This window comes from Arvicanthis niloticus, chromosome 21 (genome assembly GCF_011762505.2).
Source record: "Arvicanthis niloticus isolate mArvNil1 chromosome 21, mArvNil1.pat.X, whole genome shotgun sequence".
Classification (NCBI taxonomy): Eukaryota; Metazoa; Chordata; class Mammalia; order Rodentia; family Muridae; genus Arvicanthis; species Arvicanthis niloticus.
In genome coordinates this window covers 44,005,712-44,026,570 of record NC_047678.1, presented here as the reverse complement: position 1 = coordinate 44,026,570, position 20,859 = coordinate 44,005,712, and the positions used below count along the sequence as shown (strand labels likewise).

Sequence of the window (20,859 nt, the reverse complement as noted above, 5' to 3'; positions counted from 1 at the left end):
TTTTTGGAGGGGAGGGAGATCCTGACTTAAAAACAGAGCACAAGACAACTGGTAACAGTATATCCACAGTCAAGGAAGTACAGAGAGAAGAATACTGGCACTCAGCTTGCTTTCTTGTTTTAATTCAGTCCAAGACCACACCTAAGGGAATATCACCACCTACATTCAGATTTGATCTTCTCTCCCCAGTTTACCTCTCTGGAAACAGCTTTACAGTCACACCTAAAGGTGTGTCTCCAAAGTGATTCCCAAACCAGCTAAATGGACAATCAAAGTTAACCATCATAATCTGGAACATCACAGGGCCATAGCTTTGTAAAAGATTCAGATATCTGGTTATGTCTAATATCTCTTAGCATTAGCTGAAATAGGATACCAGATCTCTGTGTTCCAAATATATAGAGGAGGCCACTTCACTTCCCATTTCAGCTAAGAGCACTAGAGCAGTTTAGACCAAGATTCCTCAGCCCAGGAATGTTGACATTTTGGTAATTTTCTTTCATCATGTTTCCAGTTTAACAGCACTCTGCTTTATTCCCTACAACCATTCTGGAAGCCTCATGAAGTAGAGTCCTTCGGCACGGCTCTGACTTTTTCCATTAGTTGGTTCCCCTCAATTCTTTCTCCTCTTCCTTCCAGTTCCTACTACCTGCCTTTCAATACAGTTCATGGCATCACTTGCAGTAAGTGTTCTCTGGGCATCTATGTGGCAGTACCCAAACTGGAAAACACTCTACCAAGAGAGGTCATATACTCTTCAATTAGGAATGTGGGTCTCTGGGGCATTTCATGCTTCTGGGCATCAAAGCAGTTCACAATTGTAGCACTGTTCTGAACCAACGCAGTCATAAGCTGAGCAGATCAGGACTGAACCAGCCCAACTCTTTTAAGTCAGCAAATGCTGCTTCTCTTTCCAGGCACAGCCCTAGTGCCTGTGCCTCTTATACCTCATGCTTCACCCACTCAGAACCACTTTGTGGTCCAGAGCAAACCTTCATGCAAGAGTGACCTCCACACCTGTTGTTTAGCTCCTCTCCCTGGGTAACTTTCACTTGTCTTTTGATGGTTCTTTGATATAACCCCCACCACAAGAAGCCTACCCTGCTTCCCCAAGGCCTCTTAACACACTGGCCCTGAACTTTTCACTTCCACACCAGTGAGCCTGTGAGCACCAGAAGGATGACAGCCCTGTTTTATCCTTTTTGAACCAGCATGGACATAGAGTAAGACCAGGCTCAGATGTGAAGATGAGTTTTATGGCATACTCTCCAATGGCAAAACTCCGTGTGTCAGAACAAGTATTTAAACCAAGGAGACATGAACAGTGGTAGAAGAAGGGGCCCTTTATTAAGAAAAAGGGAACTTCCAAGGAATAAAGAGTGCCAAAGCTGGGGAAAAGGTCAGAGGACCAGTGGAAATTATTGTCCAAAGGATTGGCATACTTACATCCCAATATCATCAGCTTTTGGGTTGTTGATCTAGTATAATTTTTTTTTCTGGGCATGCTGCTTTGTGTCAGCTTTATTGGGGAGCAGTTAGTCTTCCTCTCTGCCTTCTGGCTTTTTTTTTTATGCTAATTTTGACCTCAGTCTTTGTCCTGCTTTCTACCCACGGCTTCCTGCTTTTCATCTACCATGTTCCTCCATACCTGTGGTGCTAGTGGGACTGTGCACTCAGTAGGCAGTTTTCCGACTCATTGAAGTATTGACTCATGTAATCCTCACAACTCAGTGAGATTGGTGCTGTTGCTATCTTTAGTTCAGACAAACTGAATTGCCAAAATTACATAAGCACAGAGTCCTGGAGTCTGTGCTTAAACCTTGAGAATGAACTCTAGAGATGTGACATTAACTCTGTTTGGTTTGCTTTCCTTCTCCCACACTAAGTTCCTCTTCTCTTGGATCTGGATTGGGCCTGCGAATCTGTCGTAGCTTCATGTAGTGACAAGTGATGGCTATGCCACAAGACGATCCAAGTGTGACTGTGACTGTAGCTCTCCATTTTCTATCTCAGTTGGCCTAGCTCTGTATCACAGACATGCCCTATACTTGATTCCAAATCACTCCTTTGCCAGGAATCCTGTTGCCATTTTTCCTCCATCCATCCATAATTGCTTAAGGAGCAATGGCAGAAAAAGGGGTGAGGGTGAGCTACTGCCACTGGACCATCCTCTCAGGACAACTTTGGCAGATGTTTATATTATCTCCTCTAGACTTCCTACACCGGGAGAGGCCTTCTGCTTCTCAAATGTCTGCTTAGTTGTGCGGCTATTATAAAACATAAAGGCTCTATCCAGAGCACCCACAAGTCTTAGTGAATTCTAGGAGAGATTTGCAGTGAAAGAGTATCTTGGCAAGAAATGCCACAGAAATTACACCATGCAACAGATGAGCTAGAAAACCAGGACAATGAAAATTCCCAGGAATCTATGATAGTAACCCTAGCTAAGACTCCTAGCAATGGGGGTAAGGAGCCTGGTCCGGCCATCTACTGTAACCAGGCAAGACTTCCAATGGTGGGGGAATTGGAACACCAACCCAGCCACAAAACCTTAGACACACAATTTGTCCCGCCTACAGGATATGCAGGGGTGAAGGGTCAACCAATGACTGATCTAGCTTGTGGGATTCCACTGCTGACACTATTGATGACATTCTGTTATATTCACCTAACATAAATGTCATCAGAGGAGCTTCACCCAGCAACTGTTGGAAGCTGATGCAGAGACCCACAGCCAAATGTTGAACAGAGCTTGGGGGAATCCTGTGAGAACTAGAGGAGTCAAGGACACCACAAGAAAACCTAGAGTCAACTAACCTGGGTCCATGGAGGCTCATGGAGATGGAACTGCCTACCATAGAACAGGAAGAGGACAGACCTGGGCCCTCTTCACATATGTAGCAGTTGTGCAGCTGGGTCTTTATGTGGGACTCCTAAAGCAGGGGCTGCCTCTGACTACATTGCCTCAGTGAAAGAGGACATGCCTAGTCTTGCTACAACTTGATATGCCAGGAATAGAGGGAGGGGAAGCTGTGTTCGGGATGTAGAGTGAATAAATAACTTAGTCAATAAAAGAGAGGAGAGAGGGAAGGAGAGAAGGAGAGAGAAAGGTAGAAAGAAAGAGAGAAATTTTGCTGATGACCAAGATTGAGGGAGTGCCTTGTGGAGCTCTGGTAGACGACCCTAAGTTGCCAGACCTTAGCTACAAAGCAGGTAGGTTTACCCTAATGGAAGCCAAACTAAGAAAATTCACCTCTCTTACAGCCCCACCAAAGGCAAGTTTCTGGAGTCAGCAAGGCTTGTGAGTAGCTGAGATACAAGGTGGGGGAGGGTAGACACACAGATTGGGGATATTTCCCTAACTGACATTTCTTGTTTCTCTATTATTATGTGATGATAATAATATGTTCCATCAGAAGTTCCTTGGTTTCATTGAGATAGAAAATGAGGTAGTCCAAACAGCTTCCTTCTTATGTCGGGTTCAGCAGAGAAAGCTGGCCATCTGGACTCAGACTCTAAGCCACCCAGTGTGCATGGCTTCATCAGCATAGTGAACTGAAGTTCCCAGGAGGGAAAATAACATACCTGTGTAAAGATTCCTCAAGACTGACTGATTGGTTGATTGGTTGATTGATTGATTAGAACATCTGTGACTGGAGAGAAAAATTACAAGTCTAGGTCTAAATTATATTGAGCAACTTTGCTCCTCTTAATAGTCATTCGTTGCCTTCCTTTGTGTTTGTCCTAACAGCTATCCTTATGACTATTAGAAAAATCTTTCTGGAATGTACTGACAGACCCTTAGCTTCCAGCAACTCAAAGGCTAAAAATGCCATCAGATAGCAGCTGTAGTCTATAGGAGAGACTTCTCCACTTTGTTGTTTTCACCAATTCATTTGAAAGGTGTCTTGATTTACGATGGTCTTTGTTCTCTTATTATAAAAACTTCATGACACTGTTATCACATTGGTATTTGCTGTGACCTGATATCTATGTTTCCAGTCCATAGTCACTCATATTAATCTCCAGAATAAAAACACTTTTCATTCTCTTTGAAATGAGGGCTGTGCTTTGGGTCAACAGTGTCCTCACAAACATAGTGGCGTCAAGTAGATGAATTTGTAAGTGATGGCCTAGAGCACCAAGATATAATGTTACAGGGGATCCAGATAGAAACTGTAAGGCTTCTTATAACCTAGAATTCTCAGAATGCCCCTCTCACTGCAGTCTATTGGTAAAGCAAAGCACTGTAAACAGCTTAGATTCCAGGAGAATGGAATTAGGTCTTGTATCTCAATGGAGGAGTAGTAAAGAATTTCCAACCATGGGGCAACAAGACAACACAGTAGATAAAGGTGTTTACAACCAAGCCTGAAGGTCAATCCTTGGGTCCCACATGGCAGAAGAAAATAATAGACTTCTACAAGTTACCATTTAATTTTTATACATATACCATAGAACACGCATGTGCACACACATGCATGCACATGCACACCACATAGATGCAATAAAAAAATAACAAAGATTTTTTTTAAGATCTCACCATGTTGAATTTCCCACAGTGCAGTGTAGCAAGGAAGCCTACGTGTTACTGTGAGATTTTTTTACTCTATACATTTGTGTTGAGTTCTTGAAGATATGTGCCATCCATGGTCCTGTGCAATAAAGACATGCATACATGCATACACATACACACACAGAAGGTGGAGAGGAAAAATGAGTAAGACAACTTCATGAACAATATCTCATAGAAAGAATAATCTAAAATAGTTACGCTCTGACTGGCATATGATTAGAACTCAAAAAATGTTGGCTATAATTCACATACAAATTTTGCCATAAACTCAGCTTTGCTGTCTAGTTTTGTGTCAATTTGATACAAGCTATAGTCATCTGAGAGATGACTATAACCTCAGCTGAGAAAAATGCCTCCATAAATTCTGGCTGTAGGCCAGCCTGTAGACATTTTCTTTATTATTGATGGATGGGAAAAGACCCAGCCCATTATGGTTGGTGCCATCCCTGGGCTGGGGTCCTGGGTTCTATAAGAAAGCAGGCTGAGCAAGTCAGAAGAAGCAACCCAGTAAACAGCACCCCTCAATGGCCTCTGCATTAGCTCCTGCCTCCAGGTTCCTGCTCTGACTTCCCTCAATGATGGACCATCAAATGAAAGTGTAAGTCAAATAAACTCTTTCCTCCCCAACTTGCTTTTGGTCATGATGTTTTATCACAGTAATGATAACCCTAACTAAGACAGTGGCATTACCCCTATAATACCAGCATGTAGGAGGGAGAGAGGCAGTGTTAGCAGAGAACGTAGGTCCCTTTTGCTAGTTCTTAGCCCCATCAATAAAAGAACTTTAAAAAACTTGAGCCGGGCGGTGGTGGCGCACACCTTTAATCCCAGCACTTGGGAGGCAGAGGCAGGCGGATTTCTGAGTTCGAGGCCAGCCTGGTCTACAGAGTGAGTTCCAGGACAGCCAGGGCTACACAGAGAAACTCTGTCTCAAAAAACCAAAAAAAAAAAAAAAAAAAAAAAAAAAAAAAAAAAAAAAACTTGAGAGAATAGGTTTAGGGTTTGAGAGGAAAAACAGCAGGGCAGCAGCATTGTAGCTTCTAAGGACTCAAAAAGCCATGCTATTTGAGTTAGAGATCAGGAAAGCAGGCAGCCTCAACAATAGAAGTTGGCAAGAAGCTACAGGGTAGGGTAGAGGAATCTTTAGAGAGTAAAAGTAAGAATGTCCAGAGGGAAGTGAAAAGAAGCTAGGGGCCCTTTCCTCTTTTTTCCCATAAGAAATGGGAAATAGTATGTTTGCACTGCATACTGTGCTATATAGAAGTTACTGTGAAAATCCTTTACCTAACTAGTACTGACCCTGGACATTGGGAGCTAAGACTTTCTTAAATCAAACAGCAAATTCAATGAGTACAGATTGAAATCTGGAGGGTTTGAGGTTTTTTTTTTAAGATTTATTTATTTTTATGTACATTTGGTATTTTGGCTTGTTTGTATGTCTGTGTGAGGGCAACAGATCCCCCAGAACTGGAGTTACAGACAGTTGTGAACTGCCATGTGGTGCTGGGAATTGAACCAGGTCCTCTGGAGGGCACCCAGAGCTCGTGACTTCTAAGCCATCTCTCCAGCACAATCTGAAGGTTTAAACTCAAGCATCTCAGCTGAGAATCTGGGTATTCATTATTTTTTATTTTGTATTAATTATTCATTATTTTTTTTTCACAAAGAATGAATGATCTGGTGTGATGTTTCAGGTTCTGCCCTCTAGAAGCAGTTTCTCTTATACTTGCCCTTTGGTAGAGGCCCAGACAGAAGTTGAGTTGATAGTAAGTTCATCATGCAGACTCAACCTGAAAACCAAAGACCCCTGTGAATTCACCACAAAGTCAGGCCTAAATGCTCTCCCTGGTGCTCCCAACACAGCAGCAGTATCTTTTATTTGGGGGTTATTTGTTTGAATGTTTAGACAAATGAGAGAATGTCTGATTGTAGCCCAGTCTGGCCTTCAGCTGACTGTATAGATAGGTTTACGTTAAATTCTGATCCTCTTACCTATGTCTCTTAAATTCTGAGATTACTGGGAATGTACCATCATACATAGAAAGCAGCACTGCCTTTGATGTGACAATATGGCTGCATCTGGTCTCATTTTGCATCACACACAGAGTCATGTCTCTTGTTGAAGTTGGTTAAACCAAAAGATCCCCAATCTGTGACTAAACAGTGTTTTAGAGCTTTATACTTTAGAGAGCCTATGAGCAGTTCATACTGAAACCAAACATAAGGAAACATTTAAAAAAAAAACTTTAGCTCCAAAACATTCATCCCTAATGAAGAGGAAGTTTGAGGCCAGCCTAGACAATTTAATAGAACCTGTATCAATCATCGGGTTGTTACCTATGTGAAGCTCCAGCACTGGGAGAGAACAAAGGAAGCACAAAGCATACAGACTTGAAACCGTGACATGGACTCAGACTCAGGTGAGTTCCTTTGCATACATTTTAAACTTATATTTTCTTCTTCTTCTTTTAATAGCCAGCATCAGGGTTCTGAAACTTTGGTGGTCACCAAAACCACTCAACAGGCTAATAAAAGTTAAGAGTTCCAAGGCTTGCCTCTGAGACTCAGACTCCTTTTATCTGGGCTTTCCCAAGAATATGAACTTTTAGAGAAGGTAATCTGGGTACCTTTCCTTAAATAGAACAGTTATATGTTTTCCTTACTGAAAGGAATGGAGGGGTTTGACTCCAAGTTGCTATTTTTGATGGCTGAATAACTTAGAAACTATGGTTCTCAACCTAAATTATCTCCTGGGCCAAAACTAAATTCACTCCCCTAGAGTTGAGATAAGTCATGGAAATGGTGAAGAGGGAGAACAATGGAAAAATAGAGGCCAAAATTCTAAAATATGTTAACATAAAATAACTTCATTTTAAAGAATTCAAGCAATTTCCTTTATGCCAAATATGAGTGACCATGACCCAGTGCGTGGAGTCAAATTATCTTGAAAGACCTGGTGTACTGGGGACAAAGATACATGATATTTTACTTTTTGAGACAAGTCTCACATAACCCAGATTGACCTCAAATTCACCGTGTTTCTGAGGATGGCCCTGAGCTCTTAATTCTCCTGGAATATGCCAGTCATCAAGCTTTTACATGGACTTTCACAGACACAGAACAAGAATGTCCTAAACAAAGGTCTTGACTGAATATATGGCTGTATCCTCAGGTGGGCAGCTACAAAAGGACATAGGGGTTTCCTATACATATCTGGCTGAGATAGTGTGGCTGTCTCAGCATAACATACATGCTCAATCCACGGCTGAGCAATTACATCAAATACAGATGCTAATAAAGAGCCGCTATTACACCGCTACAGTTGACGTTGGCCCTTATTTGCAGCATTCCATCTCTCCACAATCACAAAACCCCAGTGAGTCAAGGACAAAGAGTCTTTAGGCTCCGATACACAGAGAACTCCAGCTCGCTATTTAGTGAACTGGAATTTGCCACCCGTCTCCTTGGAAGCCCAAGTTTCCCTAGCACAGAACAGGATTACCTCCAAATTTTCCATGAAAATGGAGTGGGTTTTGTGGATATCCAATGTCATGTTTGTTTCTAACTTGTTGAAAGATGTTAAACTTTGTCAAATACCTTTTTGCTTTAACAAAAAAAAGATGCCAGGCAGTGGTGGCACACTCCTTTAATCCCAGCACTTGGGAGGCAGAGGCAGGCAGATTTCTGAGTTTCAGGCCAGCCTGGTCTACAGAGTGAGTTCCAGGACAGCCAGGGCTACACAGAGAAGCCCTGTCTCTTAGGAAAAAAAAAAAAAAGATAATGTAGGTTTTATTTTTGTTCTGTTAATATGGTGACCTAAATTGTTTAACATTCAAATATTTATGCAACTTCACGTTTCTAGGAAAAACTTATTTGGTCATGTTATAATATGTTCTAAAATGTATTACTGGGGTCAGAGAGATGGCCAGGAGACAATGGTGCTTGCTACCAAGCTTCATGACCTGAGTTCTATCCTAAAATGAAAAGCAGCTTCCACAGGTTTTCCTCTGACCTTCAAATGCATACCATGGCAAATATATGATGCATACGCTCATAAATTCAAATAAATAAACAAATAAATGTAATTTATAATTTGGAAAGATGTTTGTGTTGAGGTAAAGCTGTAGTTCAGTTAGTAGAGCATTTATCTAAAGTGGACAAAGTTCTGGATTTAGTCCCCAGCACTGGATAAACCTGGTGTGGTGACACAGGCTTTGAATCTTGGCAGTTTCAAAGTAGATCCAGGAGGATCAGAAGTTCAAGAGCCTTGGCTTACAATGAGTTAAAGGCCAGCCTGGTTCAAAAAAAATAAAAGAGAATTTTTGTGTCTATATTCATGAAGACTACTATCCTGTAGTTTTTGTTTGTTTAAATTTTTCATCTGATTTTGGAATTGTGGGTATACTTGCCTTGTAAAGCAAGTTGAAGGGGATATTTGTATAAGATTAGTTTTATTTTTTTCCCCTCAAATATTTGAAAAAAAAAATTCTAACACTAAGCTCCACCTCCCTTTCAGGGGCAGCACTTCAAATATCAGTTCAGTTCTTTCAGATATCACTAGCACATTTATGGTTCAAAGATAACCATTTGAGCAAGATACATGGGCAAAATGTGAAACTTCCTATCTTTCTTCCTTCTGTTGTTTATGTCTCTCACCTTCTAGTATTTTTAGTTGCCCTAAACCTGCCTATCTGGTTCTTCAAAACAGGGGGGAACCGCGCTATTTGTCTAGCTTATTTCATTTAACAGAGTGAACTCAAATTGCATCCATTTCCCAGCTAATGACTCGATATCATTTTCTTTATGGATGAATAAAGCTCCACTGGGTTCTACCTTAGTTACTGTTTTGTTGCTGTGAAGAGAAACCATGATGGAGGCAACTCGAAAGCATTTAATTGGAGACTTTCTTGGCAGTTTTAGAGAGTTAGTTCATGATCATCATGGTGGAAACAGACGGGCACGATACTGGAGTAATGGCTGAGAGTTTCACATTCTGATTTACAGGTAGCACTCAGAGAGGGGGAGGAGAGACAGATAGACAGACAGACAGACAGACACACAGACACAGAGACACACAGACACACAGAGAGAGACAGAGAGGGATAGAGACAGAGACTGAGAGACTGGGCCTAACTTGTGCTTTTGGAAACTCAAACCCTACTCCCAGTGACACACCAACTCCAATAAGACCACACCTCCTAATTCTTTTAAACTCTTCCACTGACTGGTGTCTAAGCATTCAAATGTATGACCCTATAGGGCCGGCCACTCTCATTCAAAACAGTATACAAGTCACTGTTTTTCTTTATCAGTTGGCATCAGTTGGCAGATAACCTTTGGCTTATTCTGAATAGTGTCATAAGAAACATAGATCTTCAGATATCTCTGTGTCGTATAGACTTAGAGACCTTTGGATATATAGCCAGGGATGAGTCATGTGGAAGAGGAACCTCTATAATGACTTCCATAGTGTAAACCGCTTTACATCCCACTAGCAATGATACTGGTTCCTCTTTCCTCACACCCTCACCACCATTTGTTGTTTTCATAGCAACAGGCACTCTGCCTTGAGGGATAAAATATCAATATAGTTTTAATTTTCATTTCTCTGACCCCTAAAAATGTTAAATATCCTTTATGGTTTTGACCATTTGTACTTTATCTTTTGAGAACTGTCTTTCATCTCATTAGCCTATTTATTGATTGAGTTGTTTGAGTTTTAAATTTTAGTTGTTAAATATTCTTTATATATTCTATTATTAATCTTCCGTCAGTTGTATAACTAGCAGAGTTTTTTTCCCCATTCTGTAAACCATCTCTTCGTCTGATTGTTTCCATTGCTGTGCAGAAGCTTTTGAATTTCATGCAATCCCATTTATCTCTTCTTGTATTATTTTCTGAGCTACTGGACTTCTTCTCTAAAAGGGATCCTATGCCAAATACTGAAATGTTTGGCTCTAAAATTTTCAGGAGTTCGTGTCATACATTAAAGTCTTTAGTACACTTTGAACTGTTTTATTTTGGTTTTTGTTTTGTTTTGTTTTATTTGTGTCTAGTTTACTTTTTTACATGTGGCTAACCAGTTTTTCCCAGTACAATTTGTTGAAAAGGCTGACTTTTCAACATGTATGTTTTGATATTTTTGTAGGTAAAAAATACCTAGTAGGTAGCTATAGCTGTGTGGGTTCTTTATCTACTCCGCTGATCTGCATGTCTTTTTATTCCCCATAACCACAATGTTTCATTATGACACAACACATTTTTTAAATAAAAAAACAAAACAGAAAGCCCTAGCTGACTTCAAACTCATGATCTTCCCAACATAGTTCCTAAGTAGCTAAATTATAAGCATTTTCTATCATCCCCAACTTATTTCAATTATAATATTTGAGAAACTCAGGCTATTTCTCTAATTATCTTGTTCAAAATACACGAGCATAGGACCTTTACATCACAGTCTTAGATACTCAAGCTTCCTGATCTTATAATGCTGAAAGGTGTTTTTACTAGGCTGAACCACCCTCCTATCCTAGAAATGGAGGTAGATATATCTTATAGAAAGTTTCAGGATCACAGGGAATTGCAATGGTGTATAGACACAGTACCCCAACACAGCAGGTGATGAGAGCTCACTTATCTGGCTCAGATAGCTACTGCTTTAAGTTTCCCATTATCCTCCTCATACGCCCAGCAGTTCCAATGTCCTGTCATAATGAAAATTCCATCTCTTCCAGTCATTTCCTCATCCTTCTCAGCTTGGGTAACACCCAGTTACCCAAGAAAGTTGATTCACTTGGCTCACTACAGTTTTCTTAGCTGCTGTCCTTCTCTGCTCCGGACTTGCTTCCCTCTCTAAGACTTGTAAACAAAACTCTCATCTGCAGAACCTTTCTGCTGTGAGAGTTAATTCTCTGTGTTAGTAAGGAATTGAACTTCCAGAATTTTCATCTGTGGCCTTGGAATTATTTTGCTTTGTCTGTGATCACACTTTTTCAGTTTATCCGAAGAAAGAGAAATTTCTTTTTCAATGAAAGCTTGCTATCAAGATTTATGAAGAGAAAATAAGAGAGAATAGAGAAAGCGATAGGAGACAGAAAGTGGGGGAGGGAGAAAGACAGGGAAGACAGAACATTCTCTAGACGTTTATTGAATAACTGAATGAATAAATCTGGGAACTTGGGCCCTTTTGTATATAAGAAACTACAGCTCAAAAAGGTTAAAATTTTTGCACAAGGGCACAATAGTGGGGCCCACTTTGATTTCAAGTCTTCTGGTCCAGTTCCACTTCTTTTTTCTGCTACACCTACCACGAACCTACCTTGAGACTTTGCAATGCCAGTCTACCAGGAGAAGTGGGGTTTGTGACAGATGTAAATCAATGCTGTGTGAAAGTTTTTCTATGGGGAAAAAATGTTCCTTAATGACTTTATGTAGTGGCTCAATTCTCCATCTTGTTATAAATAGTTCACCAGTGGAATCTGGCCCATGGACTTTACTTTTTTGTAGCACAAATTATAATGATCTCTATTCCAACCATGTGGATTTAAACCCAACATGTCTATCATTTCAGATGCTCTCAGTATCCCTGCCTCCTGGGTCCAGATGGAGTCCTCTACAGCCTTTTATGATTATGATAATTTGAGTCTTCTATGTGAGAACAGTGCCATCTTTTTTTCCACCATCTCCACCATTGTCCTGTACTCTCTGGTATTTTTCCTCAGCCTGGTGGGTAACAGTCTGGTTCTGTGGGTCTTGGTGAAGTATGAGAACTTAGAGTCACTCACCAATATCTTCATCCTCAACCTGTGTCTCTCAGACCTGATGTTCTCCTGCCTACTGCCTGTGTTGATCTCAACACAATGGGATTGGTTTCTAGGTGACTTCTTCTGCAAGTTCTTCAACATGATCTTCTGCATCAGCCTCTACAGCAGCATCTTCTTCCTTACTATCATGACCATCCACCGATACCAGTCTGTAGTGAGCCCCATCTCTACTCTGGGTATCCATACCCTCCGCTGCCGTGTGCTGGTGACCCTATCTGTGTGGGCAGCCAGCATCCTGTTCTCCATCCCTGATGCTATCTTCCACAAGGTGATTTCCTTAAGGAAATGTGATTATTCTGAATTTCATGGGTTCGTGGCCTCAGTCTACCAGCACAACATCTTCTTCCTCCTCTCCATGGGGATCATCCTGTTCTGTTATGTACAGATTCTCAGGACCTTGTTTCGCTCAAGGTCCAGACAGAGACACCGAACAGTCAGGCTCATCTTCACCATCGTGGTAGCATACTTCCTCAGCTGGGCTCCCTACAACCTCATTCTCTTCCTAAAAACTGGAATCATCCAGCAGAGCTGTGAAAGCAGACAGCAGCTGGACATTGCTATGGTCATCTCTCGCCATTTGGCCTTCTCCCACTGCTGCTTCAACCCGGTGCTTTATGTCTTTGTTGGGGTTAAGTTCCGCAGGCACCTAAAAAGTCTCCTCCAGCAGGTCTGGCTGTGCCAGAAGACATCCAGCGCTGTTCCATTCTCCTGTGCCCCTGGTACCTTTACATATGAAGGCCCCTCTTTCTACTGAGAGGAGAGGATGGTCACATGGAGATGACTGGGAGAACTGAAGGAAGACAAGAAGAAGTGTATCAGGAAGAAAAGTATAACAATGAAGATACCAGCAACTATTGCAGAGGTGTGGAGGAGACATAATAGCCTATGGAAAAGTGGCTTCCAGCTGGGCAATCTGAAGCAACACGTCTGCACTCAGTTCACCATTCATTCTCTTACTTAGACATAGATTGCTTATCAGTGAATAGTCATAAGATTCTAAATGGAAGGACTTCTGGACTTTGGGAGGGCTTGAAGTTAATACTATGTGCTAACTGTGCAGTGAGGTTGCTGGCATATAGGGTTGTCCCAACCTCTTTTTTTTTTTTTTTTTTTCACCTTGGTGATGGCTGACTCTGGTTCTTTGCAGTTACTAGAGAAAACTGTCTTCAGGACAAGAATAATCACATCTTCAATCATTGTACAGTCACAATGAAGTCTAGACCATAAAATCCCACTAAAATGAAGATAGCTTTGTGTTCTGGCAACAGCTGCTAACACATAAACTGGCTTTAAAATATTTAGCTCATAACTGAAGGAATTAATGCAATATATGCTACTGTCTGCACTATGTAATTATTTGAACAATACAAAGATGAATAAGATATTATTGCTAACTTCCAGTTGACACCAATGCACCCAAGACAGTCCAGATAAGAAAAGTCCACTTAACAGAGGCAGTCAGGCTGAATATTCCTCTGTCATTTCATCTCTTCCAGATTGAGAGAAAGAAGACTTCCTTCCATCTGGATAATAGTACCAGCTCCCCCCTTTTAACCATTCTCCAGAGCTAAATTCTCCTCAACGTCCACATTCCCTTTCTCTAAGCTCCCAGAGCCAGGTCCTATGGATTCTGCCTTTCCAGCATCTCTTCAGCTTATTCTCATGATCACATACCCTTGACTTCATCTCTACAATGCCCTCTGCCCTTAGTGTCTTACTTTTGCTTCTTTTTTTTTCTCTGTTCCATCTTCCTCCTCCAGGAAGCCACCTGCCTGAGATTTTTCTTTTATTTACAGCTTCTTTGTCTGGGATTTTTCTTTGAAGCTTTAATAAAATTGTCCTCAAGCTCCCTTCTGAGTTACTTCTTAAATTCTTTTATTAATGAAACTGATAACCCCAAAAGAGGACCCAGATTTCCCTGGTAATATAAGGTGACTCCATCAGAATGCTCCAGAATTTCAGGTAATATTATTACCTTTGGGGCAGTTTAGACTGTTATGTCTGCATCCAGGGCAAGAGACTGAACTCAGATCCTGTTCTTTCAACCAAAACTAAATAAACAAACACATAACAGTAGATTTTAAAGAATTAATGAAAAAATAAAAGCCATAAAAGGGCTATGGTTTACCCAGAAGAAGTAATTTTCAAGTGGATAGAGAGATGGTTCAGCAGTTAAGAGCACTGGCTACTCCTCCAGGGGGCCTAACTTCAGTTCTCAAAGCCCACATGGTAGCTCACAAATCATTTATAACTCCAGTTTCAGGGGATCCATTGCCCTCTTCTGGCCTCCTTTACTTTGTAGACAAAGACGAACCTTTCATATATCTGACAATGTGTTGGTTAGAGATGCCTCAGGAACCTTCCACTTCATCCTAGTTTATAGCTCTGTCCATTAGCCAGGTAAGCTTGGAATTTCTTTACTTCTCCAAGCCTCAATCTCATCTTTGAAGTACAGAAATGAATCCTGCCTATAGCACAAAGCTGTGTTGAGTTTTAAACATAATGCTGTATAGGTTTTTGGTTAGGGTATGACATATCAGATTCTTAATATATACCATCATCTACTGCACAATATGTTGGTCAATGTTGGACCACATATGACTGTAGTCCCTTAAGGCTAAATCGTCTAGTGATGTCATAGTCATCGTAATTTGTCTAACTATACCCCAGATGAACTGTCTATGAAATTCTCAAAATGCATCATTGCCCTTAAATAACTCATGATTGTTGGAGGCCTGTCTTCCTCTTCTCTGTAAAGTTATTTGGGGTCTAAGTTTCAAACAAGGGCGTTTGAAATCTTATAGGAACAGGACTGAGGATGGGGGTTTAGAGGTGACAGAGTCATGTGACAAATCCAGGTAAATCAAACTACAAAGCATCAGGGTGCAGATCTAAGTTTATTGCCCAGCACATAAACTTATATACAGTGTTTGTCCCAATCCCAAGCCCCTAAATCCTTGGCTAATCATATCTCACCACATCTCCCCATGCCCCAATAAAAGCCGTGACTGATGAGGTAACTCAGAAGGGGTGGCGGGGAGCATCGTTACTTGCTGGGACTTCCACGAAGACTCAGAAGCAGTCACTGTCTTGGCCTCAGTTCCTTTTTGCTGACTCACTGGTGTTCCGGGAGCCATCTTAGATCTAGTGCCTTCACAGCAGATCAGAACTCTTCAAGGAGTCCCAGGAGCCCGTGGCGCCTTACTCTCCATCCCACTTTTTCCTTCACAAGGTTGTGTTCCACATCCCCGACACTCTCATCCTTAACATCCCAAAGCTCTTCAGACTGTGGTTAGAGCAAATTTTTCTTAGTTCACTATATTGATAAATCTTTATTTCTGATGTCATTTTCTCCCACGTCTCCCCTTTTGTTTTCCTTTGTTAACAGAAAAAGGAATCATTTTTGTTCATGAGGCTCCTTTTCTCCCCTTCCACAAACTGCCAACTCCATCAAGTTAATATGTCGTCTCATATATCTCTAGTATAAAATATGAAATTAACTAAAAAGATTCATTTTCGTTCCTGTATAAATTAATCCTGAAAACCTTGGAATGTTTAAGACTAGCAGATGCCACCATTAGTTAAGTCCTTTAAGGCACACAAAGCATTTCTAGCTAAAATGATGAAAAGGCAGAGTAAGGGGCCAGCCAGAGCTAAGGAGTGGAACCTAATCACAGGCTGACATTCGTACGTACTGTCCCTTTTTCTTTAGCATGTGTTCAGCGACACTGGACTTAGAATGCAGTGTTCTATTGCATGAGGCTTCGGGGTGCTTTGCAACTCAGCTAAAGGAAACACAAGGCTGAGGAAGCTAAGCATGGTAGATAGTTCGTTAGCGCATATTTTCAAACACTGATTTTTAAGTCTCTGTTAATGAGAGGAAACAGAAACTGAAAACTTTTTAGGTCCAGCAATACAAAGTTCATTGTTTTAGTTCGATAAATAAAAATTAATAGCACAAAATTACTGAGATTTTCACGTTGTTTGGGAGAATTTCTGAATCAGGCACATTATCTTATATTTACAGCTCATGCACAGTTCAAAGCCAATCAGCCACATTTGTAAGTACTTAACAACAGTAAACAACACGAAATCAGGATTCCAAGCGTGACTTCCGGGTATGCAAAGGCTGGTCAGGGTTTTGGGAAGTGACGTCACGCCGTGAAGCATGCCGGGAGTCGTAGTTAGTGCCCACCGGCCAGTTGCACCCGATGGGAGTTGTAGGCTACCTGTGGAGCATACCGGGAGTCGTAGTCCGCGCGCGCTCTGGGTGTATTGGGCGCTTCATGGCCGTCGGCACTGCACTTGCCTACTCTTCCGCTCGGCCCTAGAAAGTTTCGTTTCTGCCCAGCGGTGGACCCACGAGCTTGTAAGTGCCGCGGGCGCCCGGACAGACATCGGGGACACTGGGGCCGTTCTGGACGCCGGCGCCGAGGCTTCGTGGGGGCGTGGGTCGTCACCTGTTGCTGAGACTGTCCCCTCCCATACAGGGCTCCTGCCGCTGCGGGAGAACCCTCTCTCCAGAGGGCTTGGCTCCAATACTTAGGCTGTCTGTGGGGTCGTAGGAAGACCCTCAATACTGTTCCAAGATCAGAGCCGGCAGAGGGGGGAGGGCACCGTGTGGAACTTTATGGTGAAACCGCCCTGTGAGGCGGAGCTTCGGCAGTACTACACAAACCCCTGTCACCGGAGCCAAACCCAAAAGTTCTCGCGGGCTTTGGGGCTTAATTCCCAGAAAGCCAAAACCTCCCCTCTGCATGACTGACTCCTGACCCCCCCCCACACCCCCTCTCGAGCCCTCGAGCCAGGAAACACAGTTTGTTTTTTTCTGTGTCTTCGCTGACTTTACCCACTGCCCTTGTGCTCAGATAGTTGAAGGTAGCTCTGCGGTGAAGTTTCTGGAAACACCTGTAGGACAACTTAGTGTATCTGGTGTGGTAGCTTGTCCTGTTGGCAGCCAGACTTGGGCTGCGGGTAGGGGGCCAGGACGGGGCGACAACCTATTTTCATAAAAGAAGAGAACATGTGATTGACACTTAAGCCACGTAGCTTCCCTTTAATGCTACGATCCTTTGCGACGCTCTGCAATGTTCCCACTGCTGTCTCCTGCAGAAAAATAGCCCTTGTTTCTCTCTGTCCCTATGCTTGTTTGACTTACCACAGGTGGCTTCCTTTCCAGACAGAAATGGGTCAGGAGCTTTTAGAGGCAGAGGATCAGGACCAGGACTTAATCTACTTAGAGCCTCCCTCAGCAATGGTGGTCTGAAGCAGGCTAATTCCTCCGCCATCTGCTTGCTGCTGTTGCTGGATCGGGGGAAGGAAGCTATAGGTTTCTGCTTTTAGTTTTGCAACCTTCTGGCTGCCCCTGACCCTCTTGGTCTATGACAACCAGTTCTTCTGTGTTGAAATGCAGAATACTGATTATGGGCCAGGGTTGTTATCATTCTGGAACTCAGCACAGGGACGACTGTCAAACTCCTTTCACTAACAGGATCTGAAAAAAAAAAAAAAAAAAAAAAAAAAAAAATATAGCTTTAGGAGGCAGAACTTATCTGTTTGTTTAGTGTTCATCTTTGTGTATCACTTCTTGAAAATTTGTTTATTTTATTAAGAAAATATATAACGTATACAACAGAGTCCTGCAGTGCCGTGTGTGTGTGTGTGTGTGTGTGTGTGTGTGTTCTTAACATTTTACTTTATTTTTTGTAATTGGTTTAAAACTTGGAAATGGCCTCAGGTTCCTTTACCCCTTAGCCAGTATGGCTAAGGGCCACGTGTTTAGCCCAGTCCTTTGGAGTGAGATAAAAGACACCACTTGTAATAATAAAATCATCTATAACATCTGGTGACCTTGATTTAATGTTAGTCCTTGAGGCTGATGGCCTGCTGCCTCCAGAACACAGAGTACTCAAGAAATGTCAGTCCTTAGTCCTAGCTTCCCTTTTCAGGGAAGGGTTGGCTGACAGGTCATCTCTGATTTCTGGAGATTCCACAAACAAGATACAGCTCAAGACCGGTGTAGCAGTGTGAGCTAGAGGAAGCATGTTGATTACCTATGCTCTCATGCTGCAAGCCACTGGGAACTCGAGAGTTAGGGGCCACACTCACTACAAGCGTTCCCCAGGCAGCAGAAAGGGACATCACTAGGGTTTGTAACCTCAGAGGTACCTGTAAGCAGTGGCCAGTTGTTTGTGGCCATGTTGACATCTGATCACCTAAGTGGCTGCTGTGTTCCTGCTTCTCTCAAGCAGCATTTGAACCTCAATTTGAACAGTTATTGTGGGGTAGAAATTGGGGTGTTTCTGTGAGTTTACATGTGGAAAGTCAGTGTCTACTTCCTAGTTACTTTTGATGGATCACTAGAATTAATCGAAGTGTCTGTACCATCCTAGGAGCATAGTTCTGCCATGCTCAGTTGGACAAGAGGAATGTTACCATCCACTTTCTGACGTTGGAGCCATTTAATTAGCCTGGTGGTGATAGTGGCCACCAACGGTCCTTTTTGTTCACAAGGCTCTCTGGCGTTTGAACAGCACCAAGGGTCCATTTTCCTTTGGTCCAGGTTTCAGTGTCAAGAAGAGGATATTTGCACGTTGTGGTTTAGAGGAAAGGTGTAGGAGAATCTGTGGTTTTGAATACTATACTGCGGCCTGGTGATTGGTTCCAGTACTCATGGATTGGACTGGTGGGTGGTTTCAGTATCAGTGGGCTGACCTAGCCAACCAGTAGCCTGAGGTACTACACCTTTGGCCTGAGGCAGGACACCACATTTGGGATTTCTTAGCATCCAAAAAAAACTTGGACCAAAAGAACCATCCAAGCAAACTTTTCATATGCTTGGAGCTAGGCCAAGAACGAGTCCCCAGAGATATTCAGTGTAAGTCTGGACAGTTGAACCCGAGAGGGTCAGGTGAAATGAAGCTGTAATGAATTTGCTGAAGCTATAACCCTGGATATTTTTTCCAGGACAACCAAAGACTTAGTCAGGAACAGGGAGAAGATACCTTCTTAGCCATTTTAGCCATTGACAATATCTGTTTTTCCCCTTCCTCCTTTTTCCAACCACAGTTCTTAATCTGCATGTGAAGGAAGGTAAAGGCTCACACCCCAACACTGTACCTGAAAAAACCAGATGGAAAGCGTCAGATAACTTCAAGCGAGCTAAACGCACACTGAGAATCATCTAGGCCTTCCGTGATCCTCATCATGTTATTTGTTGATAAATAATAATAAAGTACATATAGTCTAAAAGCCTAAACAGGATACAAATTGACAGAACTCACCCAATAAGGGAAAGTGTGTTGTTCATTCCTCCTAGTTCAGGCTGCAGCCACCCTGGGTCTTGGCCTTATTCTGTTTCTCTCATGCTTCTCCCCAGGGGCACACTAGAACCCCAGACTCCAGATACCACCCCACTCTAGTTTGCCTGGTTGACATTGTCAGATCCACACATCTGGGAATGAAAAATGACTCTGGGGAAATGTGTTGCCTGTTAGATCACCACAACAAAATGCCACAAATTAAGCTTAAGCAACAGAAACATATTTTCCCACAGTTCTGAAGTCCTGGATGAAGGCTTGGCTGGTCCTGAGGCCTCTGTCTGCTTACTTCTGGATGCTTTCTCATTATATTCACATATCCATAGTGTTTTGTATCGTTATAGTACCCCTTACAGAAACACAAATTAGATTGGGTCAAGACCTATCACCAAAACTTCATTTAATCTCAGATATCTTTCTACTAAAGACCCTGACTTCAAATACAATCATGTTCTGAGATGTGGAGGTTAAGGCTTCAACCTAAGACCAGGAGGTAGACATAACACCACCCCTAATGAAAAGGTTTGGTTATTGAAAGCTAGTGGCAGGTGTACTGATTATTGTTCTGGATCAAATGAAGATTTATGAGGAAAACTTCCCTAGAGAACAAACTGTGATACATACTTCTTTCTGCTCAAAATAAGACCAGAAATACTAGAGGAATAAATTAGTCAGGGGAAGGTCTGGGGAGCATGACACAGAGCTTGGTCTTGATAAAGGGCACAAAACATTGAAGCCCAAAGCCAGAGCCTTGGCTGTTCCAGGGTAGTCCATACCATCACAACTAAGAAAGGATTAATGGACAGTCCTGTCAACCCAGAAAATGGGACTGTGTGTAACAGACTAAGATGTGAACAGGTCTTACAGAAATCTCCTGAACACTAAGAACACTGCAGATCTGTTCATGTAGTCTAGGGTAGAGGATATATTCCTCATCCATCACTGAATTATGTTATTCCATGCATGCTTGGAATTGTACCTCTGTAAGAGTCTCACAATAAAGACAATATAGTCTTCACAGTTACAATTTTTTTAATGCACATAGTTTGTGCTCAGTGAAGAAACATTTTTAAATTGAAGAAATAGAACTTTCCCCAATTTTATATTTTATTTTTGAGATTATTATAATTACAACATTTCT

General features: G+C 42.0%; 2 protein-coding genes across 2 annotated transcripts in view; both read left to right on the top strand.

Annotated features, from left to right (window-relative positions):
* Positions 1-6,550: 6,550 nt before the first annotated feature.
* Positions 6,551-14,249, top strand: Xcr1 (X-C motif chemokine receptor 1). The gene is made up of 2 exons (XM_076917319.1): positions 6,551-6,996; positions 12,147-14,249. Exons 1-2 carry the CDS (start codon positions 6,981-6,983, stop codon positions 13,151-13,153), a joined length of 1,023 nt encoding a protein of 340 aa, XP_076773434.1. The 5' UTR covers positions 6,551-6,980; the 3' UTR covers positions 13,154-14,249.
* Positions 14,250-16,634: 2,385 nt separating this feature from the next.
* Positions 16,635-20,859, top strand: part of Fyco1 (FYVE and coiled-coil domain autophagy adaptor 1) — a 69,233-nt gene continuing 65,008 nt past the window's right edge. The window contains exon 1 of the mRNA XM_034483774.2: positions 16,635-16,768. The gene's annotated coding sequence lies outside the window, so the exon portion shown is untranslated. The remainder of the gene's footprint in view (positions 16,769-20,859) is intronic.